General features: G+C 38.4%; 1 protein-coding gene across 1 annotated transcript; it reads right to left on the bottom strand.

Annotated features, from left to right (window-relative positions):
- Positions 1-1,603: 1,603 nt before the first annotated feature.
- Positions 1,604-22,662, bottom strand: CHFR (checkpoint with forkhead and ring finger domains). Its single transcript, XM_056504431.1, has 18 exons — positions 22,576-22,662; positions 22,102-22,240; positions 20,206-20,305; positions 15,474-15,583; positions 13,863-13,922; positions 13,497-13,709; positions 12,593-12,808; positions 12,155-12,311; positions 11,779-11,933; positions 11,301-11,463; positions 10,320-10,462; positions 9,694-9,813; positions 9,302-9,385; positions 8,511-8,581; positions 7,813-7,900; positions 7,539-7,646; positions 6,481-6,553; positions 1,604-4,364 (listed from the first exon to the last, which is right to left on the bottom strand). Exons 2-18 carry the CDS (start codon positions 22,226-22,228, stop codon positions 4,322-4,324), a joined length of 2,031 nt encoding a protein of 676 aa, XP_056360406.1. The 5' UTR covers positions 22,229-22,240; positions 22,576-22,662; the 3' UTR covers positions 1,604-4,321.
- Between the last annotated feature and the right edge of the window lie 996 nt (positions 22,663-23,658).

Raw genomic sequence — 23,658 nt, 5'->3', positions numbered from 1 at the left:
ATTGCTGTGGGAAATAGTATAATTAGTTTTCTTCAGAACTTATTCCTTGGAATTGTGTAAGTGGTATTTCAGCTCCCAAACATCATGCAGAAAGAACTGTAGATAAAATAGGTGGAAAAAATGCAAAATCCTCACATGCTCTTCTTAAAGTCAAGATGTTTTTTTCCTTTCAGTGACTGTTGACTTATTTTTAAGAGGGCAAATCATAAAAAAATAAGGTTCCTCTCCAGCAGACATCGAAGGGGCCATAAGCAACCAGATTTTAAGAGCATAATTTGGAATAAGCATTCACTTCCCAAATTCCTAACTCCTTTTACTTGAATCAAGTTATTTCCCTAAGCTCTTGCTGCAGGCTAAGCCATCTGCCCTACACAGTTCTACTGAAGACTAGAAATTTATACCAAATGCATGCACTTTGTTTGCTGAATGAAAGAGCTAATGATTAACCTCGGTCTGTCAGATACCAAGTTTTTCATGTTAAATACAATGAAAACAGTTTCAGAGTTTAAGCAGAAATTATCCTGTAGAGTTCAAGTACCTGAGCCACTCTGTGGGCTCTAGGAGCTGCCATACATTTGTTCAGTCCCAGTCACACCAACATTTTTCTTTATTCCTTATAGAGAAAGTGCTTGGAAGAGCCTTGGCTGTGCCAGACTTGATCTCCCAACAGTGCATAAATCCCAAATCAGCAGCTTCCTCAAAGTAAATTAGTTACAAGTCATTTGTTGACATAATGGAGTATAAAACACTTAAACCCACCACTGCAAGTGCAGGGCCAGCCAAAATTACCAGTTTTAAAGGTTATCAGCTCATCTTTCTGGGACACAGAACAACAGAAGTTTTCACTTTTACATTACTTAAGCTGAGTTTGAGTTTCACTTAGATTTTGTCTGATAGCTGCTTTAAGAACAGCAACACAGATTAGCTACAACACTAAAGAGTATACAGCTTCAAGTATGGGAATGGCAGCAGCACAAAAATCCTGGGATGCTAAACTGCAACTTGTAGCTTAACAACTCTGGCATTGCTGTCTTCCACTTCAGATACAACAGGGTGCAGGCAAGTCCACCTATTTACTCAGCAAGGCTAAAATTCTGTTCAGAAAAAGTTGTATAAACTAGTCATTTGATACCTTACAATTTACACTAATTAAATTGTAGTCAAGATGAACACAGTATTACTGTAGTTTCATCTAGGCTTCTGTTAAATCAGGTGGTAAAAGACTTGTCACTTTGATGTTTATAGTATTGCAAGAAACTAAATTAGTAACTACTTTTAAAAAGTAGCAAACTTTAAATTTTGTTAGCATCTTGAAGCTCTCTTACTTCTATTTAATAGTCTTTGCTTATATAATTTATTATACATCCTGTAGATATACTGATGATCTTTTGCAACATCATCTGACACTTTCAAGGATGTTTGAGAATGACACAATTTCATGTCATTTTCAGTTACTACAAGTCCAGGGGCGGTAGTTACTTGTAAAGTCTCAACATCCAAATAATTAATAGCTTGACTGAGTACTAGCAATTTTGCATACATCCATTTCTGTGGTGAGAGTATATGCTACAGAAGAAACACAAACAGACAACTTCAGTTCAGCTTTTTTTTTTTTTTTTTGCTTTTTTTTTAATTAATAACTTCTTAGTTCAGGAAAAAAATAAACCACAAAAGAGAACTGGAAGAACTACTCTCCACCTTCTTTATAAAAGAACTTTTCTCAAAGACAGAGACAATATACCTTGTTCACAACTATGTCAAATCCTATCATAATCAACTCAGTTTCCACATCTATCCTACCACATTTCATGCTCACCTTCCAAACATCTCTTATAAAGGAGGTGGGGATGTGCTTTAGACAGGTTAAAAATATGCTGCACCTTTACAGTATTTAAACAATTACACCAAGCATAGTTCATACATTTATCACATTAACTATCACCTGGTATCCATACATTTAAAAAGGTCTAATGTAGAGTATGTAATACCCATGACAGATACTCTTACTTACTTAAGAGCATATAAAGATCAGGATTTATTCACCCTCCCCATCTGCAAGTCAATTTCTGATCTCTTCCAGGTACAATATAAATGACAAAAAAAAAATCCCTTCATTCCATTGCACTACCACAACCCTATATGCATAGAAAGGCAGATTAATTACCTGTGACAGGGAAAAGGAAGAGTGGCTTATAAAAAGAATTTAAAGAACATCTACTGCACAGGTACTTTAGATGTTAAGCACATGAGTTCTGCTGTTTGGGTTTTTTCCCCCTATTTTTTTTTTTATGGTCACACAATACACCCCTACACAGACATAACTTGAGTAAGTGCAAGCTACTCCTGACCAGCAAAACAACTTCAGCACAAGAGGCTTGAACACCAGCACAGTGACAAGTGTGCTGAAAGCCCATCTGGGGTGTGGGAGTGGTGAATGAGAATGTAAAGCACATTTCTGCATATAATGCAAAGACTTGATCTCCACAACTGCACTCAATTTGCTACATGCACAGCCAGAGATGAAAATGAGATCAAAACCAGCTGGGAATGGCTGTCCTGAGAAGATACAATAACCATTAAAAAATCTAAACATAAAAATACAAATACAGAAGCAACAGAACATTGTTAATAATACTAAAAGACAGAAACACACTGTTGTTGTTAAAGAAGTTTCAAGTAATATTCCAGATCCAATTTCAATCCTACTCACAGGAGAAAATGCCCAGAGATTAGGAAGAGAAGTCCACACCAAAGTGTATTTTTAATAGCATAAGGGCATGGTCAACAGACCCATCCTTGCAACAGCTATTTTCAAAAATAAAAAATTAAACAGAAAGACATCATTCTAATTAGCATTCATATTAAGATGTGCATTACTGGAAATAGTTGTTTAATTCACTGCAACCAGTAGACACGATGTGCTGCATCATTTGTGCTCCATTTTATCACAAGATACTGTGTGTACACTTTCTAACATCCAAGTATAAATCCTGCTCATAAAATAAGGCATACTTAAAAACAACACGGTCTCTACAGAGGTAACTTTGTATGCTCGCTTCTTGTTCTGCTTCACTCCTCTAAGTATGATGAAAACAAAATTGGTCCCAGTCGAGGTTTATCAACATTAGCAACCAGATTATGATGAAACAGATTAAATCATATCAATTTGTAGGGAAGGGGGAAAGTTGAGACTTCTTTCTTTTTAATGACACTTGGGATATCTCCTGAATGAGCTCTACAGAAGGCATGGAAATAAAATCTGCATTTCTTATGTTAGTGACACCAGTGTGCCCTTCATGATCCCTATCTCTATCCTACCTAGAAATGCCTCCATATTGCTACAATTTGTCCAAACTCACTTATTTCCTGTAAGATTGCTACTTCCTGTAAAGCTGCTATATCCTGTTTTAAATTATAGCTTTTTCTACATTTTTACCAGTGTATGCATGCTAGAGAACAGCTGCATTGCAGAGGTACATATTTAGTACATGGTATCAAACCAAAAAAGAAATATAAGAAAATGAACCAGTGTGTCCCACTGGCTGCTCTATGTCAAAAGCACTGTTTGGTCTTCTGATATAAAACACTACAGAAGTAATATTAGCAGAAGTCTGGTCTGCTTCAAGTATTACCCCAACTTTAAATGTGATCTTCAAATTTTTGTGCAATTCTTTTTGTAATTTCACGTGAATAAAAACATCAACGTGTCTAAACTAAGAAAGGAAACTGTACTACCTCCACTGTAACACTACACATATGGTAAAAGCTTTAAGCTGAAACAGCTGTTTATTGGATGGACGATTTAAAAAGGAATATTAATGTGGTTTCTAGCCCAAAGGCCATGGGTAGCAACAAAATATTGGACTACCACAAAATGCAGTTACAAATATACACTGACAATTTCCTTCTTAAATATTAATGGCTCTTGAAATACCCATCAGATACTTTTACAAAACTTCCCTATCTTAACTCTAACGATTTTTCTTAGTTTCTTCACAAGTAGTGCAAATACACTCCTTATTCTTAGGTCATCCCAAGATATGGCTGGTTTTTGTGAGTGTGATTTGTTTGTGTTCTTCACTGAAGTGAAAAAGGGACACTGTAGTCATGAGCATGGAATGCAATGCTTGCTGGACTACCTTGGAAAAAAAAAATCTACCTTATTCATGTACAGCTGTAAAATTCTACAAATTAAAAATTTCACATCGGGTTACCTGATGCAAAAGTTAATGATTCCCTGCTATGGGAGCAGATCCCCTGAAACCTTGAACTGTACAAGCAGTGTAACAGGATTTTGTCCCCTCTCTACAGACTACAGTTTTCAGTTCTTGAATCGTGTTTGCTCACAAATGTGATTGAATTTCCTAAAATAAAGAAAAACATAAGAGTATTAAAATGTAACAAAGTTCTCTGAAGGCAACAAAAGCAAGTCAGCATCTTTCACAGGGTATTTTAAATGTTAAATAGTCTAAAGCAGACCATTTGCAAACTAAAATCTCTTTCAGAACCTGTTTAGATCATACTTTACTGCCATTTTACATGTAACAGGATTTTCAACATCTCTCCTGCCTAACCCTCATTAGTTTTATTATGCACACAGAAAACCTGTTATTAAAAAGCATACCTCTATACTTCTGCATACTTCAAACCCAGAAGGCAATTAAAGCAGGAATTGGTTAATTAATTTTCACCTGTGAGACTTAGTAACTTTTAGTAGACAGCATTACAAGTCATTAAGAACTAGAACTAACCAGGCTAATTATACATTTCAACATAAACACGTTGTCTCAGTGGCTTTGAATCTTCTGAAAAGAAGAAGTTTTTCTCAGCCTGTATTATCTAAGTTTTATGGGAATGGCAAACCTGTCTTCATGCATTAAACAGATAACATAATTTAGTACCAAGCACTTCTTCCCACTTTCCAAAAATGTTTCACTGCTCAATCCTTGTTTTTCTCTTGTTTGGGCCATGTGACCCATGGCACAAAACTGAAACAGAAGTTGGGGTGTTTCCTCCACTACATGTGCAGGAAATGGTGCAAAGCAGACCTTGAATTTCCCCCTCAACTGGATTAGATCAAATATCAGAAAAACCTTGCTCATATAATCTAACTACTTAGTAGAACAATTTAGATCAATTTAAAAAAAATTTAAATTATCTGGACATAAAGGAATGGTATGACAGGATTGTTTGCTTTTATGGATTTTAGGAACTAACAGTAGAAGCCATTGCAGTTCTAGGACTAATGCTTTGAAAAAAAAAAAAAAAGAAAAAAAAAGAAAGAAGGGGAAGGGAAAAAAAGGAAAAAACCCCTGTGTGATTTTTATTCTAGATGAAATTATCCACAACATGAACAAAGATGACTGGTGAGTACTTCGATATTGAATTAACGCTAACATTTCAAAACAAAATCTCCTCTGGGAACACAGACAGTCCTATAATGTGAAGTTAGAGATAGCATTGGTACTTCAAATTACATCTGCAACTTAAATCCAAAATCATTTTTGCAAGCTATTTGGTAAAACCCTTGAATTTGTAAAAGACTGCAGATGAATATTTTACAAGTCTGTCTTATGATCTGCTTGCCTGAGCTGCACAGACTGGTTATTTTCAACCCACAGTACCTGAAATATTAAAGGAATTATGCTAAGCATGTATGTACATTGCAACATTAGAAAGATAGTGCAGAATCTACTATTCACTAAGGCAATTTCTCAATAAGGGGTAACAGCTCATCTATCTAAAATTACACTGAGAATTTAGAGAATTATTCATAAGGCAAGAAGAATTTTTCAACCCTCCCTGAAACCAGTTAGCTCTTAGGGAGAAAATTTTTGTTTTAAGAGTCTTTAATATTTGTCTTACTATATGTGCATCTTTTTATAAGAATAAAACTGCATTGGTCATCAGAGGCCTTGATATTTTTATTCAAGAAGCTCAGTTTACTTTGGAAGGACATTTCTCATAAATTACCAGATACCAGGAGTCCAAGGCTGGTATTAAAACTCTTGACAAGTAGAGGGTTAATCTCTTTTCAGGCTCAATATTTCATTTTTGAGGCATGTCCGATTCCTTGGGTCAGAGATGTAAGACCTAGAAACTCCTCAGGAACCTGTTGTGGCTTATGTTACATGCTCCAAGCTGCTCCTGTTGCTAATTATTCCCAACAATTGATCTCTTCAATGGAAGCTGCACTTCACTAAAAGAATCCTTCCACCCCAGTGGGTGGAAAAACAGATTCAAGAAGTGTCAGCCATGGGTTACATCAACTTACAAGTGCAGGCAGAGCCCTTGACATGCAAAGAGGGCTCATTTCAAAGTTGTGTTAAAACCAAAAATGAACAAAAAAATCCCAAAATGCTCACCCAATCCTGCTTTATGCTGCAATTTCTGGCACTTCAATGCTTATTATATTGTAGTAGGTTTGGTTTTTTTTTAAGGGATACAAAGCAAAACCACCTTATAAAGTGTACAACTTACATGGCATGATGTGCTTTGACCTGAGTTCGGCAGTTGCGTCCCCAGTAGCAATCAGGACGTGACGTGACAGTCACTACAAGAAGAGCAAATGAAGTGCTGCATTTATTACAAAAGTCATTAAAGGTGACCTAGATTATTAAGCCACGGCTAATGGTGGTTACTCAGAGACAAGACATGATTGGCAAGAAACAAGTGTAAAACTATAGTGCTTTAACTTTCTGGAAACAAAGTAAATGCTTTGTGAAGGACAAAAAAATTAGTTTTTAATGTTAAGTTAATGCAGACTTATGATGAAAGTATTTGGTTCTCAGTGCTGTCAACTGAAGTTTCACCATTTAGTATTAATTTGGGTAGAGTTTGCTGCTTTCCCCCACCTTCACATACATTACAACTCAGCTGTCCAGCAGCTGAGCTGAAAAGCAATGCTAAGGGCAAACAAGATACACAATTTTTGCTCCTTATGCACAGCAGCACAAGCAGAGTTCTCAACATCTTAAGACAGGATAGCTGTTGCTAACAGCAAGAACTAAATTGACAGAAGTAATATTTAAAAGCAAACTGTTGGAACAGCTTCTGTTCCAAACAAATTTAGCTTTGAAGGAGGCACAGTTGCTTGCATGCTATTTTATACAAAAATTGCAAATGCAAAGATTTAGAATCAGTTTATGAAAACGTTCTTAGCTGAGAGCTGGTAAAATGTTAAATTGCTCAGAAGATGCATCATTTTATGTGTTTAAATGGGAAAATTAATTACAGCAATGGTTCCTATTGACTATATTCTGATTTTACTGAATTCCTCTTTTCACTCAGTAGATATACTTATTCTACAGATGAGAAATGATACCGAAAGAAAGGGTTCCATTAAGGAGTCTGAAAATAACTATATGCAAGCTTAGCAGCTGACAAGTAAAGCAAGGAGCGTAAAGCATTAGCCCTGCAACAAGATTTGCACTGGGCTACAAGATGGTGCCAAAAGAACACAGACACAAAGATAAAACTGATCTTAATTCTTTAAATTACTTTTCCCCTCCTTACTGATTGTGCAAAATAATCCCCACCTGGCAATTCAGCAACAGGAATATTCTGCCTGTACTGGTAGGCAAGTTCTCGAAAGCTGCGAAGGCCACAACAGTAGCAAAGCACTGTGTTCCCAGTAATTCTGTAATCTGGGGAGAAAACCAGTTTGCAAAAATATAAGGCTTAATAAATCAGATTTAACCAAAGAGCCAGGACTGCATTGGTTCTGCACACAGAACTCCCAAACTTCTTGATAACATTGCTGAGTTAAATCCAGACAGAGTCATGCACATGCAAACTGAACACAACACATACCTGACAGCATAAAAACTCCTCTTTGAAGAGCTAAGAGACTTTCATTTAACATATTTTTCCATGTCAGACCCCTGGATGCCAGGTAATCCTGAAAAGAGCAATGTAAGTGTTTAATCTAGAAAATTCTCCAAACTTAAAGAGTAAGCAAACCATTTATTCTCAAATATTTCCAAATCTATCAATAACTATGTTTTCAGAATGGGTTTATGCTGATTACAAGTGCAAATTAAATACCTGTAACTTAATTAGGGTGATACTTGGTGGAAGGTTTTATTGGTGGTCTGAATGTATCTTTTTTGCAGATCTCTACTTTTGCCTAAAGTCTGCAAATAAATTAATTCCAGGCACATTCTCACTTACCAAAAATCAAGATTTCCTCCAGTTTACTTAATTTAGGCAACCCTGTTAGAGTACAGGCAAAATATTTTCCATGTAAGTTAGTGTGAAATTTAACTTGTCTGGGACAAAATATTTAACAAGCATTGCTTTCCTGGCATTTTTTATTGTATTATTTTTCTCTTAAATAGTATTTTGGATGATTATTTGGAGTTCATTTAATCAACCTTTTAGAATCAGGTTCTGCAAGTGACACAATATTGCCACTGTAACTATTAGTGAGCATATCACTTCTATTTCATCAGTGAGTACATCTTAAACTTTGTGCATTTGGTATCACACACAATGATTTTTAAACATACCTTTAGGATATCTGATTCATAGTGGTTGTTATTCAGGACGCCATCTAAACACTTATCACCAAGATTTATTTCTAATCAGAACAAGAAGAAAAGTTACTATTTCTCACCCAAACCCCGTGGTCCTCACACATTTTCTGAAGGTTCTTCTGTTTCTTGAAATAACATGCACAGGTTCATGTGAGCACCAAGTACATGACTGCCTTCAACATTTGCTAATGCATGTGATTTGTAACTTCTAGTGGCAAATACAAGACACTGAGATTTTACAATTTCAGCTTCAGCCCACAAACACTACCAAGCTGTACAAATTACTAGTGCTAGTAAAGCATATTCCATTAGCTCCAAACGGCAGGCAAGCTATTCCAACTGTTCTAATTTATTTCTTTTTCAATGCCAAAAAACCTTGAATTTCAGAAGTCTGAATGTTACAGAGGGCAAGTTTCTTTTCTAAGTTTCTACCAAGTTTCTACCACCAGATGTTCAGTGCTCTTGCACTGGCATGTATGATTCTCTTACTAGACTGAAATACATTATGGTCTTTTATATTGGAAAGAATTGTGCTCAGCAAGTGTAGTTTCTGAGCCCAATATTATATGAAAAGATAAAGTTAAATCCTCTCAAAGTTAAGACACTTGCGACTTCAATTTTTTTTGTTTGTGATGTGAGGACACAGGCCTTGCTTCTTTTTTGCATGACTGTGCTACAAACATATGCTATGTCTCTTTTAAAGTTCAAGACAGACATTACTGCAAAGTGAACTGGCTGATAAGAAAAAAACTACTCCACAATACCACAGAACGGTGCCAAGCAGCCAAAACACGCCATGCGAGTGCAGCCCCAGTACAAGTGACAGAACGGCTGCAGACAAACTGTGCCTGAAAGTAACAAAGAAAACTCCTGTAAGGACCTGAACACAACAAAATGCAACAGTTACCATTCTAATAAATCAGTAACAACAGAGCCCTAATAAACTTGGTTCAAAAAAAGGTACAACTTTCTCATTTAAAATACATTCTTTAAAGGACTAATAAATTCCATAAAGGAAGATTCTTTCATGCTGTCACTACAAGAGTCCAAATAAAGAAGATTTATACAAAAAGCAGTCTTCCAAGAAAATTTAAGTTTAATAATAAATAAGGAGCGAGTTAGTTCTGTAGAAAATAAAATAAAAAAATGCACACACATTGCTGAGGAGCAACATGAGGATTCTGTTCACGTTCTGCTCTTCGGTCAGGCATGGGCTGAAAGCAGCAGGTGCATATTACATGACTTCCTTGAGCAGGACACACGTATTCCTGAACAGCTGTACGAGTTAAAAAAGGAAAAAAAAAAAAAAAAAAGATTTAACAATTTACACAATTGCAATCTGGATGAGAAATCTTACTGAATATTAACAACATAAAAATCTCAAAGTAACAAGCAACCTTTTTACAAAGACTCTATGAAACAGGAGAAAAACAGCATTCAGACTTCTAAACTGCACAGGTGTGCAAAATATTCCAGTATGTAGAAAAGTTTAAGAATTTTTCACCATCTGATCAACCATCAGCAACCCATTTGGGATAATCATAGCCAAATACTGTATTTGCACTGTATTGCACTGGTGTGGAGCTGCTCTCACAGTCCTGTGAGAGGGACTTGTTCATGTCTAACTTAGTTCATTGTTTTAACACAGCTCACTGCTTAGCTCAGGGGAGATGGAGATGATCTTCAGGGCTCCCTTCCAGCCCCACCCATTCTGTGACTCTGCCCTGAGTGCCTGAGTTGCAGTATTTTAGTGCTGCGCTGCTGGGACAATGTGACACTGACCTGCAGGGAAGTTGGCAGAGGTTGATGGAGCATCTCCCAGAGCCTGCATTCCTCCTGCCTCTGTCTCCTGGCCTGTGCCAGACACAGCTGGAACAGAGTGTCTTCGGTACCCTGGGCACTGTCTGCATACTATATATGGTTGACTGAAAGAACAAAAAGTCATATGACTTTATACCAAACAAATGCAAATACAATCTACATCACTATGCTAGACAAGGTTGGTTAGACTCAAAGTTTAAATTCAGGATTCCCTCATTCAGTAACAGATGAAAGTTTATGTAACTCAGTACCTTACAGCTCTGAAGTCTGCTGTAGTTATGACAGATAAAAACTTTGGGTTTTGTAGTATTCCTCAGGAAGTTTTAAACAAAAGGAAAAGACAAAAAAAAAAAAAAAAAAAAAAAAAAAAAAAAAAAAAAAAAAAAAAAGCAATGTGACCAAAAGAGAGAGGAACAAATCTGGAATAATTATCTACAAGAATTCTTCTGTTCCTCTGTAGACAGTGAGCAAGAAGTGTTTGCTGTTGAAAATAAAGAGGAGGTATTTCGGTACTTGGGAATTCCTAAGTCAAGCATCAGCTGCTTTGGTACCATACACCCAGTGAAAGCAGCATTCTAGACACATAAAGCACAATCACTGCAAATGCACTCATAGGATCATGGACTGCTCTATCTCCTGACAAGATCTTAGCCAGAAACATGTATCTTTTTGTTCCACAATTCAACACAGAACTGCTGGTCACAAACTGAATCTCTTAGGAAGTTCTAATTTTTGCTGATTGCTCAAGGTTCAAAAGGATGGCCAGCAAAACCACCAAGTTAATTACTGTCAAGAATGAACTTAATCTGAAAACAGATCTTGGCAATCATCACAGAAATACTATCAGCAATAATAGCATTTGTGAAACTAGCTCAGTTTGTGGGTCTGTGCATTCAAACATAGGCACATCTAATTCAGCACACAACTTAAAACCAGACATACCTGATATCTGAGGATTCACTATCTACATCAGACAATTCCAGTAAATCTTCAGAACTCCCCTCCTCATCTGAAAAAGATCTCCGCACCTTAGGCTGCAACATGTCTTGAGTAATTTTGTTTCTGGCATCCATGCTCCGAACATCATCTTCATTGCGACATTTATCTGGAAAGAGAACCAAATTTAAACTTCCAGAGAAAGGAACACCTGACATTATCTGCACTCTACTTTCTTAACACTGTAACCATCATTGTGTTTTTATTTCTCTAAGACTTTTTGGATGAGAGAGCTCTAGATCATCTTAGTTAAATTCCCCTCTCTGTTAAGTAAGTCTAGGATCAGGCAACTTAACTTTTGTTTTCAAGACAAGCCACATCAGAGAAAACAGACAGGTATTTTACAGACAGTGTGTCCAGACATCAGTTATGCAGCTCATGTGTGAAATCCATTGGATTCTGCCACAGACACCGTTCAACTTGCCTGGATGCTGAATCAGATAAGCTTCAACCAAGTTGTTCAATATGTGATTTTTACAAATACGTTCTACTGGACAACGACAGGTTGGACATAGAGAAGATCTTTCCATCCATCCTGAGTAGCAGGCAGCACAGAAAGTATGCATACAAGGCTGCAAGCTGGAAAACAAGCAAATGGAGTCAAAATACAAATATTTCATTTTTTCAGATACATCCATAACACTGAAAAAACTATTTAGCATTAATTTGACTACGTAGATGGGGTAGGAAAAGGAAAATCAAGAGTTTGTGAAAATGCTGATTATCCTGACCTCAAACAATTGTCACTGAATGTCTTGCATTATTACCAGATGATTAAAGCTTTTGTCACTCTTACATACCTTACACAGTCATGCAGCAGTTCTTGGCAGATAATGCAAGTTAATGTCTCTTCCATCTTATCTGGTTTCACATTTGATGTTTTTGCATCTTCAGAGCCAATTTTAATTATACATTCACTTGGAGCTACTGGTGAAAGATTTGGACAAGTATCTTCATCTACAAAGACAGAAGATATTAAAGCTTTTTTTAACTTATTTTTATTCAAGTATTTTAAAAGTCCCTGGAAGATATGTACTGATTCACTTTTCACTGGCAACGGTCCCAAAAGAGGGTCTTGCTTTACACACTACAGCTTCTGCTACTGAAGACATTATTTTCACGGGCCAGAAATCAAGTGAGACACTAGAAATAAGCTGAAGGACTGATGACAGCTGTCATAATTCACCTTGGAGGGGAGGGGGTGAGGGTTAAGTTGCAGAGTACTATAGTGTACTAGCCTCGTTTTAGTTTCTTCTCAGCAGGTTCCAAACCTTCCTCCTCCCCTGTTCTTTGAGAATCTGATTCTGCATTTTCTTTGTCAGTGATTTCTGGAGCAATTGCAGAGGCTTCAGCATTCACATCCAGCTTTTCACACTTGTCATGCAGTGCTCTTACACACATGGATTCTAAGACAGGGAAAGCAGGCACAGGAGTGACAACTGAGGATTGTGATCCTATAAAATAAAAACAGAAACATGAGCATGGCTGCACACAGCTATGGGACGTGAAAACAAAAGGTACTTAAACCCTGACAAGGCACATGCATCAATCCAAACATCTGAATAGGAAAAAGTGGAGCAGAAAAGCAAAGTCTACATAGCTTACTAAACACACTCTGAACCAATCTGACTAATTGGAAGACCTGGGGAAAACAACCTATTAGTTGTGTAACCCTACTTAAAATCCCCATTCCTCTTTCAGTTGTGGAGTATTTATTCTTAAGACTATTATCCACACCAGGTCTTCCTGACAAAGATGCCAGGCAGGAGTTATGCAACACTGATCATATGTAACAGGTTGGGATCACAGCAAAGGGAAAGCTTTGTTTCCATCGGAGCCAATGAGGTCCCAATGAACTGCTGACAAATGCATGAAGGAATTCTCACAATTCCTTCACTCATCCATAAGGATTTACCCTGCCTGCTCAAAGACAGAAAGTTAAAATGCACATATCCACCTGGTATTTCCACTAGAACTTGACAAAGCAAATTCTAAAGACTGAGATAGGGGTAAGAGATCAATCTGTTTAAATTAAAAACTAAAATAACAGTTGATGAGCTGGCTTCAGTGATCCTGATGGGTCCCTTCCAACTCAGCATATTCTATGAATGTGTGACTTTAAATACTTGACCCAAGTCTCACCAGATGTGGACGGATTATTCTGCTGAACAGATGCAGACTCAACTGGAGAGGTAGAAGAAGCATTAAAGAGGTTTGATGTAGAAGTAGATGGCTGTGGTTCCTCATAGCAAGACTGAGTAGCTGACACTGATGAGGTAATTTGGGTCTCATCATTACTTCTTCCTGTACTTGAGGTATCTTTGGTCTCATGGCATTGGTTTTCTGCATTAACTTCTACAGTTGGAAGGGGGGAAAGGAAAGAAAAATATCTGTGTGACAGTCACCACATCATGGCTTCAAAATTCCAAGGAATCAAACTCTCTCAAGAGGGTTACATTAGTCATTGGAGCTTAGCTCCTCTTCATGGATCTTGAATTACTTCCTTACCTACTGGTTCTTGAGTTGCATCATGTTTTGTGTTTAAGGATTCATAAAGATAAGCAACATCTGAAAGAGATTTAAAAATATTAATCATGCTCTTTAAGCAAAAATTCACTAAACTTAATCCCACATAAACAACTTCTATTCACAAGTGGCTGCATCCCCAAAGTGTCTGATAATGAAAGAGGCAAATGAGGGGTCACCTCAGTAGTACCACGTTAATACTCCTACTTAGGAGGCAATTAGGAGCAGCACAGCAAGATCTTTTCTTCTCAGGAAACCAGGCAGAGCAGCTTTTGTGTGATGTTTAACTTGTGCCAGCTATGGAACCAGAGGCTTAATCATTTCTTAAACCTAAAATCTGCTCTGTCAGAACAGACTGTATTTTTACTGATACTTTGAATCAAAGTTCTTCGAAGAAGCTTATTATTTCTGAGCTCACTTCTCAACCTCCTTCAATCAATATTATTTCATTTCTTTGTGAGATATATGAACTCTCAAAAATACAGATTAGGACATGCCCTAAGTTTCAGCCAGAAACTAATTTAGAATCTATTAATAAAGCCAACTGGATAATATCCTTTTCAATCTTACTTCAATTTAATGTTGTTCCAAAAATTCCTCTACCTTGCTACCTTTCAGCCACCTCCAACCACCTACAAGCAAATAAGACTTAGATTGTAACAATCCTTTTTCTGATGAGAAGTTAAAATATTGTCTCCTTCAGGAGGACTTAGAATAGCCAAACAGGCATGCCAAATCTAAATTCTTCTCTTGAAGATGGAAAAGCTGAAAAAGCAAAACTAGAGGCTTGGTAATTTAACTACTTATTAACCCAAATGGAAATCAGTGATTCAGGGCATTGTCTGGAAAATTCACCCAAGTGATTCATCTAAGTAGTATCAAGTGCAGTAGTGCCAACTTAGAAAGGATTTATGAGATAAACTACACAGACAGAAAAACAGCTTATCACTGCTTCATGTAACATTTACACCAGACAGCATAAATCTGTCTGTATATAAATTAACAACAATTTCATAAAGGAAGTATTTCAACAGTGAGTGTGTATCTAGAATTTTTTTAATTAACAGTTCATATGGTTATTACTGGATGAAAATTGTAAATACAGCAATGTTCCTGGTTTACCAATTCTATTTTCACTGTAGGACTTTCCCTATCTTCCCCTATTTTGCCTCTTACCTCTTTAAAATAAAAAAAAGTCAACATACACAAAAAACCCACATACACAAAACAAAAAGCTTCTGCAGCCTTTCCTACTGCCAGAAACTGCTTCACTGGGATATATAAAGTATCACTAACTACCCCAGCAATTTGACTTCTAAAAGAAGCACTGGACATGTGATTAGAACCTCATTACTTACCATTTCATGCATTAGTTCTACCAAAATTACTTCTAGGCACATTTAAATTTCACACAGTTGCTCAGATTTGTCTCTGTAAAAACTGGCACATCCGTGACTCTTCTCTAGGGACTTGTTTTTAAACATATTTCTCTTTAAAACAGAATACTCAATTTTATTATACTGATATTTCTTTTCCCTCGTGACTCAAAAGAAAATGACTAAGCATGCCATTTAAAAAGTATTATTCACTTACTGTTCTCTGGCTCATTTTTTCTGTAAACAACATAGATCACATCTCCAGTCTGTAATGGGTATGTTTGCTTCTTAACCACTTTCAGTTTATTAATTACTGTTCCATTAGTACTGTAAAGAGAAATAAAAGATAACTTAGCATAAATGTTTTCATAATTACATGGGAAAAGGAAGGGAAAACAAAATATATTTAAAGAAGAAAAACTATTGGCTGCTCCCCAAAAGAGTAAGTGGACTAAAAAAATTTAAAAAAAAAAAAAAAAAAAAAAAAAAAGGAAGCCTAGAAACAAACTTCCCCCAAAGACAGAAATACAGAGTTACTGGAACTTCAAAGCTCATTTGCAGCTACTGGTAAAGAGATGGCAGTTGACAGACAAAAGATCTCTGATATTTAGCCAATGTCTTCAAATAATTAGAGGATTTCTGTACTGTAGTCTCCACCCTTCAAGGATAAATCCCAAAAGGACAATATAAGTTCTATTCAAAAAGTTCCAGGCAATCTTTTCCATTTAATACTGGGAATCTTGTAAGACATTCTGTGACAAAAAAACTTATCCTGTACAGTCAGGAATGCCCCTCCTCCTTCAAAAAGGAAAAAAAACCTAAAACTGTGAGGTTACTTGGACAGTTTGCAACTTGAGAGTGAGAAGTTAACGAGGTGGAAAAAAGTCACAGATAATGAAAGATGAGTTGGAATTAATTATTTTGATATTGATAAAAAATTCAATATTTGTACGAGAAATTAACGAGGGGAAATGAAAACCCAGAACATTTCTGATTAATTTCTTTATCCCCATAACTATGGTTGATATTGTATACACAAGCCATTAATGTTTTATAACAAAGTAAAGTTATTCAAGTACTGAATCATTCCAGCTCACTTGCAGTAAGCATCCCGCTTGAATTTCAGACTTCTGCCACTCAAAATCTCTGCAATTGGTACCAAATATGAACGAACAGAAAATATCTGATTTTCCCTCTCCACAGAGAAGCTGCAAGAAATAACAGCAAAGCTGTGCTGCCACCTCCTGGAGGCACTGCCCATGCCCAGGGCACCAGAGACTGGCCCTTATGCAGGCGAGTTATTTGGAATTAGCACTTTTCCCCTCTTTTCTGCCACAGAAGTATGAATTAAAAGTTCAAAAGGAAAAACAAGCCATTTGGAAGCACTACAGCAAGTTGTGATCAAGATATTAGTTCTTGGTCTTGCTGCTGCAGCTGCTTCCACAGTCTATGTTGATGAATCAACTAATCCAACATAAATGAGATACCAAAAAAACAGAAATGCTACTTTAACCTTTAAGGAAAAAAAAAAAAAAATCTTTGGGTCACTTCGACGAAATTTCAAGCTTCTCTTATAAGCAAGAAAACTACTTATTACTTTTCTTTTTCCCCCTCAGGCATACAGATGTTGACTAGCCTGAAAGACACAAGCACTTAAGAACCATCAGAACAGAGAAATCACTAAATGATTGCCCAAGTTCAGCAATTAAGAGGAAAACAGAATGTTAGTCCATCTGTTAAAAAAAATGCTGATTTTTAACTTCATACTGATGGTAGTGAAAACATATTTAAAAAGATTATGTTGAAACAAAAATTGTATCTCCTTCAACTGTCAAATAAATAGTAAAGTCTATATTAACCTGCCAGAGGTCTGTGACAAAACTAGGAAACATCAAATTTGACCTCCTCAGTTTTCCAGAAGGCATCTCCCATCCACCCCAAGTGTTCTAGACCTTTTGTAATAAATCAGCTAAATTGAAGTAACAAGACTTGTCTTTCACTGAATTTTAGCTTCTACAGGCAAATCCTAGCCCAAACATTTACTAAACATAGGGGGTAAAATGTCACAATAATGTATTTCATGAAGTAACTCTGACTGCCAAGTTCCAAGATTATTCTGGGGGACAATAACACAAGGTATTTTTGGGAAAGGAAAGACCCCAAAACATCACACATCTAGTAACCACTGAGGCTTGGTCTCACAAAGCAAGATGCAGAAATAGCTATGCAAGACCCTGCTCATCAAATTGACTACAGACAGCCAAATCTTTTCAGTTCTGTAGTTACACAGACTTCAGCGAGAGCTGACTAATGAATTACTTGGCACTCATGGACCCAAATGAAGTAGGAATAAATGGATATCACTTAACACAGAAAATCATAAGCTTTTCTTCAATGCATTAGTAAACTAAAGCAGTTGTATTTATCTCTCAGCCAACAACCAAAGGGAGAAAAATATTCAACTATCCCAGATTAATTGTATTGGTCTTTCACTTCCAATTCCAGGCTTTAGCATGAGGCTTTTAACAGATATGGTGACATTTCAGATTAATGTTGTGGGTATTTTTTAACCAGACACACATGATAAATTATGGCATTTGTACATTCCTCTGATGTTTCAAATTAAACTCCCCATCAAATAAGTACAAAGTAAAATGAGAATCCCAAATATGAAGGCCATTCATTAGGACTTGGTATTGAATTGATGCCAACTGGCTGTACCATTTCTCAAGGGGAGATGAAAAACAGTATATCAGATATAAACTGTCTGTGTTGTGAAACTATGTCACAAAAGGTTCCAATGTCACTTTTTTAAACAGTGAAAGAAAAAAAATCAGACCTTGACTCAATTCCAATGTGGTTGATGAGTCCACAGTTTCATTAATGAACCATAAATTCTGTTTACTTCCCAATCCCATCTGCTGTGCAGAATTGATATGAACAGCTTCACTCAGAACAGGGTTACTTTTGAAGTAGATGAATGTTCTATGTGCTGTAAGAAACTTCCATATCCTTCCAAGAAAAATGTCTAATAATTTTTTAACAATTATTTACATCCATCCAGGAAAAGAATGCAGTTTATGTTAAAGTTTCTGGGTTTACAGTTATCTATTATTAAAGTGCATGTAATCCTGAACACACTGTAAACTGAGTTTTGAATTCTATTAAGGTGCAGAATCCCTTCTGTACTGTGATTTTCCACTCCTTCAATGTTCATACACATAGTTTTGACTGGAGGGTGAGGACAATTTAGTAGCAGAAGAGTCACCAGCACCAACTGCAGATCAACTTCCAATTCACCCACAGAAAAAAAGTATCTGCTTGCCTGTCTTGTGAGTAACAGCCTGGTCTAAATAGTTTCTTGATCTGAAACATCACCTACTACTTAGAATCTTAAAAGGAAAGAATCCTAGAAAATAACAAGAAATTACACTAGTTGCCTTTAAAATTTCTTTTTCAAAATGGAGAGTCTTCCAAACTGCTTTTACTGGGAGAAATCCAGCTGCTGCCTCCACTGTGTTAGGTCAGCTTGTACAATTTGTTTTCTTTCAAGCACTATAAAACAACAAGTGCATGGTTTGGAAAATAAAGCAGAAACATATCCCAAAAGAGGGTGAGTCTGAGTATTTTATTGTATTATTTGCTAACTCTTGGCTTTTGTTACTTCCAAACTTTTATTTACTCAATAATTTTGAATGCTCTACACATTTTCTTTCACCTGCAAATTTTGGGTAGTTCTTTCCAAAGTATATTCAAGAACTCATTATGCTATCCAAAGATAAAATGTTGGCTGTCTACATATATTTGATTATATTCTTTGGATTAGATACAACAGAGAAACAAAGTCCACTCAGTTTGACTGTCCCACATCACTGCCTCCTTCAATGCATTCCACTTCACCAGAAAAATCTGAGCTTGACCACAGCAATGTTTCCAAATTATTTTCAACTACAGAGGAGAAAAAGCTGACCTTGCAGTATTTTTCTGTGACTCTGGGCATCTTGTATTGCCAACTCAAACATTCAAGAATCATCTTCTTTCAGCCTGATTTTTTGGGACTCATCTGCTATTCGACACAAACATTGGAAGACCCAGAAGGATCAGAAGAATGTTCTGCAAGCAGTCACTCCAGGGATTTAGTTTGTTAGATACACAGAAGTGTAACAGGCACAAGCAGCTCCCTGGCAATGCTCCATGGGTGCAGCCTTTCTGCTACACTACCTACTAGCAAGCCTCACCTTTTCATGAATATACCATACACAAAATTAACTTTAATTTGGCCTTGCTAGTTTTCTATTGGCTGCACCTTCTGCCTCAGGGGGTGGGTAAGGAGAAAAAAAAAAACAAAAAAGAATGTTTCTGCATCACACACAATTTATTTAGCTTGTTCTGTCATAACAATGGTCTAAACCAATTCTGCCAGGGACTTTCTCAAGATGATTTACAGCTACACTCTGAGACTGCCATGATGGAAAACATGGCTTGGTTAGTTGTTTGGAACATCCTGAAATTTAGGATTATATTAGAGAATGATAACCATAACCTTTCCCAGACACCCCAGCTAATCTTTTTTTCCCAAAAATTGAGCATTCCGTCCCACAGCTTCTGGGACTATTAACCCTGCAGGAATCTATCCAGGGACCTATCCTGGATTTCCTGGACTTATCTCCAATTACAACCTTGAGGAGGAGAGGGAATACATCCTTATCAGGTTTAAAGATGACAACAAAGCAGGGGCAGAACTGCCATCAGGGGCACATTGGCAGGCCAGCAGAATGTGCCCACAATGTACATAAAGAGGAACGTTTCACATTTGAGGTTTTGAAGGTGAATCCCTGTTCCAACAGCCAAAAAGGCAATTTAATGTTATTGTGGTAGCTCAGGGTTTGTACCAAATATCTGCTGAGTTTTTGACAAAAGTCCCTCCAAGAATATTCTGAGAAACCAACCTTGTATCTTCCAACGACACTTGACCAGACTCTTCATCCACTATGATTTTACAGTGATCTCCAGACACCAACTTGTTGCCAGGGAAAGATAAGTCACAGCCTTAAAAAGAAAGCAGATTTTCCAGCTTGCTTAAAAATACACATTACACAGTCAGATCAGAATTTTACATTGCTATAAATGCAAGACAAACTGACTCATGTACATCTGCAATAGTTCAAAACTTTTTTGGTCACACAGGCAGCACCAATCTAATGTGAGATACATAAATACAAGTGGTGAGATTGAAATGTGTTATCAGCACATGGGGCTACCATTTGAAGAGGTTTCAATTTCCTTTTTCCCCCCAACCTCGGCCCTACAGACGGAAATTAAATTACAGTTACTCTGTTCTAGAGTGGTACAGAAATAAATCCACACATATCTGAAGTGCTCAGTTTAACTCCTAAAGGCACACATCTCACAGCACCCAGCTCTTTTTCCACATCATTGAGATGCTGTTTCATTGGATTTAACTTCTGTTTTATTCTGGTGTACTGGGGGGAAGTAGTAGGAACCAATAGCTGATTAAAAAAACTACTGTCACTGTTCTCTCTTATAGTATTTTGTTCGTTTTTAAACATAAATGTTTTCCTCATCTCTGTTTACAGCATTTTTATGTTAACAAAGCTGAAGAGAATTACAAATCCAGGACTAAGATTTAGGGCTACACAGGTGAAGTATCACGATGATGTGATAGAAACATTCCTACCTGGAACTCAAGGGCTCTGAGAAAATCCTGTCTTTTTACTTCACTTTAACACTGATTATTCAAAACAACACTCAGTGTTCTCCATTGATCTCTCACAAAGGACTCAAAGTACTTGCTTACAACAAAGTTATAATTAATAACCACGATTCCCCACCACCTATTCACACCATGGGTGAACTGATCTTAACCTGCCCAAAAACAGATCCAGAAGGAAAGCAGCAGCCACCACCTCAAACAAGTAATTCTAATGCTCCTGGAGAGTAATAAGTATTGCTTATAAAGTCACAATTTGGTATTCTAATAACCATCCATTAATGAATCCATTAGCAAACAGCTCGAAAGAAACAGCAAAAGAAAGAATTCACCTTTTTTTCAGCCAGACAATCCTCAAACACGCATCAGATTGAAAAATTTACCCACAGCTTAATAAGTAATCTCAATAGATATCACCAACTGTAAATTTGCAAAACATTTTTCCTACAAGACACTATTTGCCTTTCTCATAGAGCTATAGCATCTGGTGTTTGTTCACAACTATTTTTACAGGAAGTGACTAATCAGCCAACTAGCTTGAACTGATGAACAGGGAAAAGAAAATCAGCACTGTCAAGGCAGAGTAAAAGAAACTGAAAACACTTCAGTCCTTGTTTCAAATACAATAAGCATGAAACCCCTTAAAATAAAGGCAAGTCCTAGACTCCAGGAATAAAGCTTTCAAATTGACTCTCAGAGAAACTTTCAGTACTTGCTGGCAGTCTTTATATGGCCAGAAGAATTAAGGGCTTTTATGTGGGTGTTTTCTTTTCTGTGAAGCCAAAGCATTTTGCATTGCAGTTCCAACTTATTTTAACCACAGAAATGAAATGAGAAAGTAAACAGGACCGAAGCACAGAAACTTCTGAGTCAACAATCGGTTTTCCTTATTTATACAAACTGGCACAGACTACCTGAAAAGCACATTGAAAAAGAAAAGGTCAGCAAAAACTACCTCTTCACACAGCTAAGAGGTAAATTAGGAATATGGGGTGGCCTGGCAAGCACCTCCAACAGCTGAAAGCACCAAACCCAACTAGCTTCAGTCCAACGCTGGAAAGGCCAGGAGGGGGATGAACACCGCCCTAGGCAGCACAGCGCGCCCCCGTCCCACCTTTCCTCCGCCCTATGGTCCATTCTCTCTTCAGCAGCAGGACGTGCTCAGCCTCATCAGCGCCCAGCCGGATCAGCTTCCCCCAGGGCTGCTGCTGGCTCTGCTCGCCTCCTCCCGACTGCTCCATTTGGATTCACATCTGACAAAAACAAACAAAGCCAACGCAAACCCCATCATCACACGGCCCCCGGGGCGGCACAGGGTTCCCCGGCACCCCCGGGCCCGGCCCCGCGCGCCGCTGCCCCGCAGCCCCCTCACTCCCTCGGGGCTCCCCCGGCCCCCCGCAGCCAGCCCACCCCCTTCCCTGCGCCTCCACCCCGCGGGGCCGCTCCCCGCCCCACGGCCACCGAGCCGGGAGAGCGAGCCAGAGCAGCCTCCGTCCGCCCGCTGCCTTCCCTGGATCGGGGCGGGGGCAGCCGGCGAGCCCGGGGGGAGCGGCGCCCCCGCTACCCAGCCCGGCCCAGCCCCGCTCACCCCAGCGCCGCGGCCCGGGCGGCTCCTGTCAACAGACATTGCCCCATCAGCTGATGCTGCCGGGGCGGGCCTGCGCGCCCATTGGCCAGCGCGCCGCGGGGGGCGGGCCTTCCGCCGCCTGCCACAGAGCCGCTCCGCGCCGGCCGGAGCGCCGCTGCTTCCGGTGAGGCCGCGCCGCGCGCCCCCCGTAGGGAAAAGCGGGGCTGCGGAGGGACTGAAGCGGCGGCGACGTCCTGGCGGCCATCTTGGGTATGGGCAGACGTCTTGGGTGTGGGCGGGTCCGCCGGCGGGACAAGGTGCGTGCCGCCATCTTTGTTACGGGAAATCCGTCTCTTCACCGCGAGCCTGTTTGCCGGCAGCCGGCTGAGGTCGTTTTAGCGGTAGCATCCACTGAAAAATTGTAGTTTAACTCATGGATGTTGAGCAGTCATTGCTTTGCCAGCAGCGGCTAAATAAAGAACATAACGTGCTGTTCCTGGACCAGGCTTTAAAAAGCAAGCTCGGTCTCAGGCACGATCAATGCCCGGGGAGAGGGGGTCTCGCACAGGAGGAGCACCCCAGTTTTGTTCAGGAGACTCTTACAACTCTTAAAAACCAAACCCTAACAGTATCGGGGACAAGAGCAGGCGACAGAGCTTTCCGAACCTTGAGACTCGTCACTTGTCTCTTTGTTATGGCTTCGACCACCTCATTTCCATGTCCTCCATTTAGCGGTCCTTTGTGTAAAACAGTGTCACAACTTTTCACTTGCAGATGTTGTTTATACTGGTTTAGTTTCTTTTCTGGGACGTTTGCATCGCGTGCACCGTAATTTTTTTAAGATCAGTTAGCACCCGTATAAAGTGGCTTTCTAACCAAACAAATTGTGGTCCTTTTGCACAGCATCAGTAGCATCCTTCTAGGGATGGATCCCTTTCTCAAATCCATCTCAGAACGGTTTTATGTTCATCAAAACAGGAAAAAGAAGCTGAGCTATCCTGAATGTCCCTGCTTCTTAAATTAGTCATCTAATATATACAGAAGAAGTGACCCCTTTATTCCCCTTCACTTGAATGATTTTGAAGTTTGGATTTAACGAGAAGA

Source organism: Oenanthe melanoleuca, chromosome 15 (genome assembly GCF_029582105.1).
Source record: "Oenanthe melanoleuca isolate GR-GAL-2019-014 chromosome 15, OMel1.0, whole genome shotgun sequence".
Taxonomy (NCBI): domain Eukaryota; kingdom Metazoa; phylum Chordata; class Aves; order Passeriformes; family Muscicapidae; genus Oenanthe; species Oenanthe melanoleuca.
The sequence above is the reverse complement of the archived record's forward strand: the minus strand, read 5'-3'. Positions and strand labels throughout refer to the sequence as shown.

Excerpts from the sequence above, each read along its gene's own strand:
- CHFR (XM_056504431.1), bottom strand. The coding sequence starts at position 22,228 with ATGGAGCAGTCGGGAGGAGGCGAGCAGAGCCAGCAGCAGCCCTGGGGG. Across the intron at positions 12,809-13,496 it reads GAATAATCCGTCCACATCTG|GATCACAATCCTCAGTTGTC; the intron begins GTGAGACTTGGG and ends TTTATTTTATAG. Across the intron at positions 11,934-12,154 it reads CTGCTGCATGACTGTGTAAG|CTTGCAGCCTTGTATGCATA; the intron begins GTATGTAAGAGT and ends CTTGTTTTCCAG.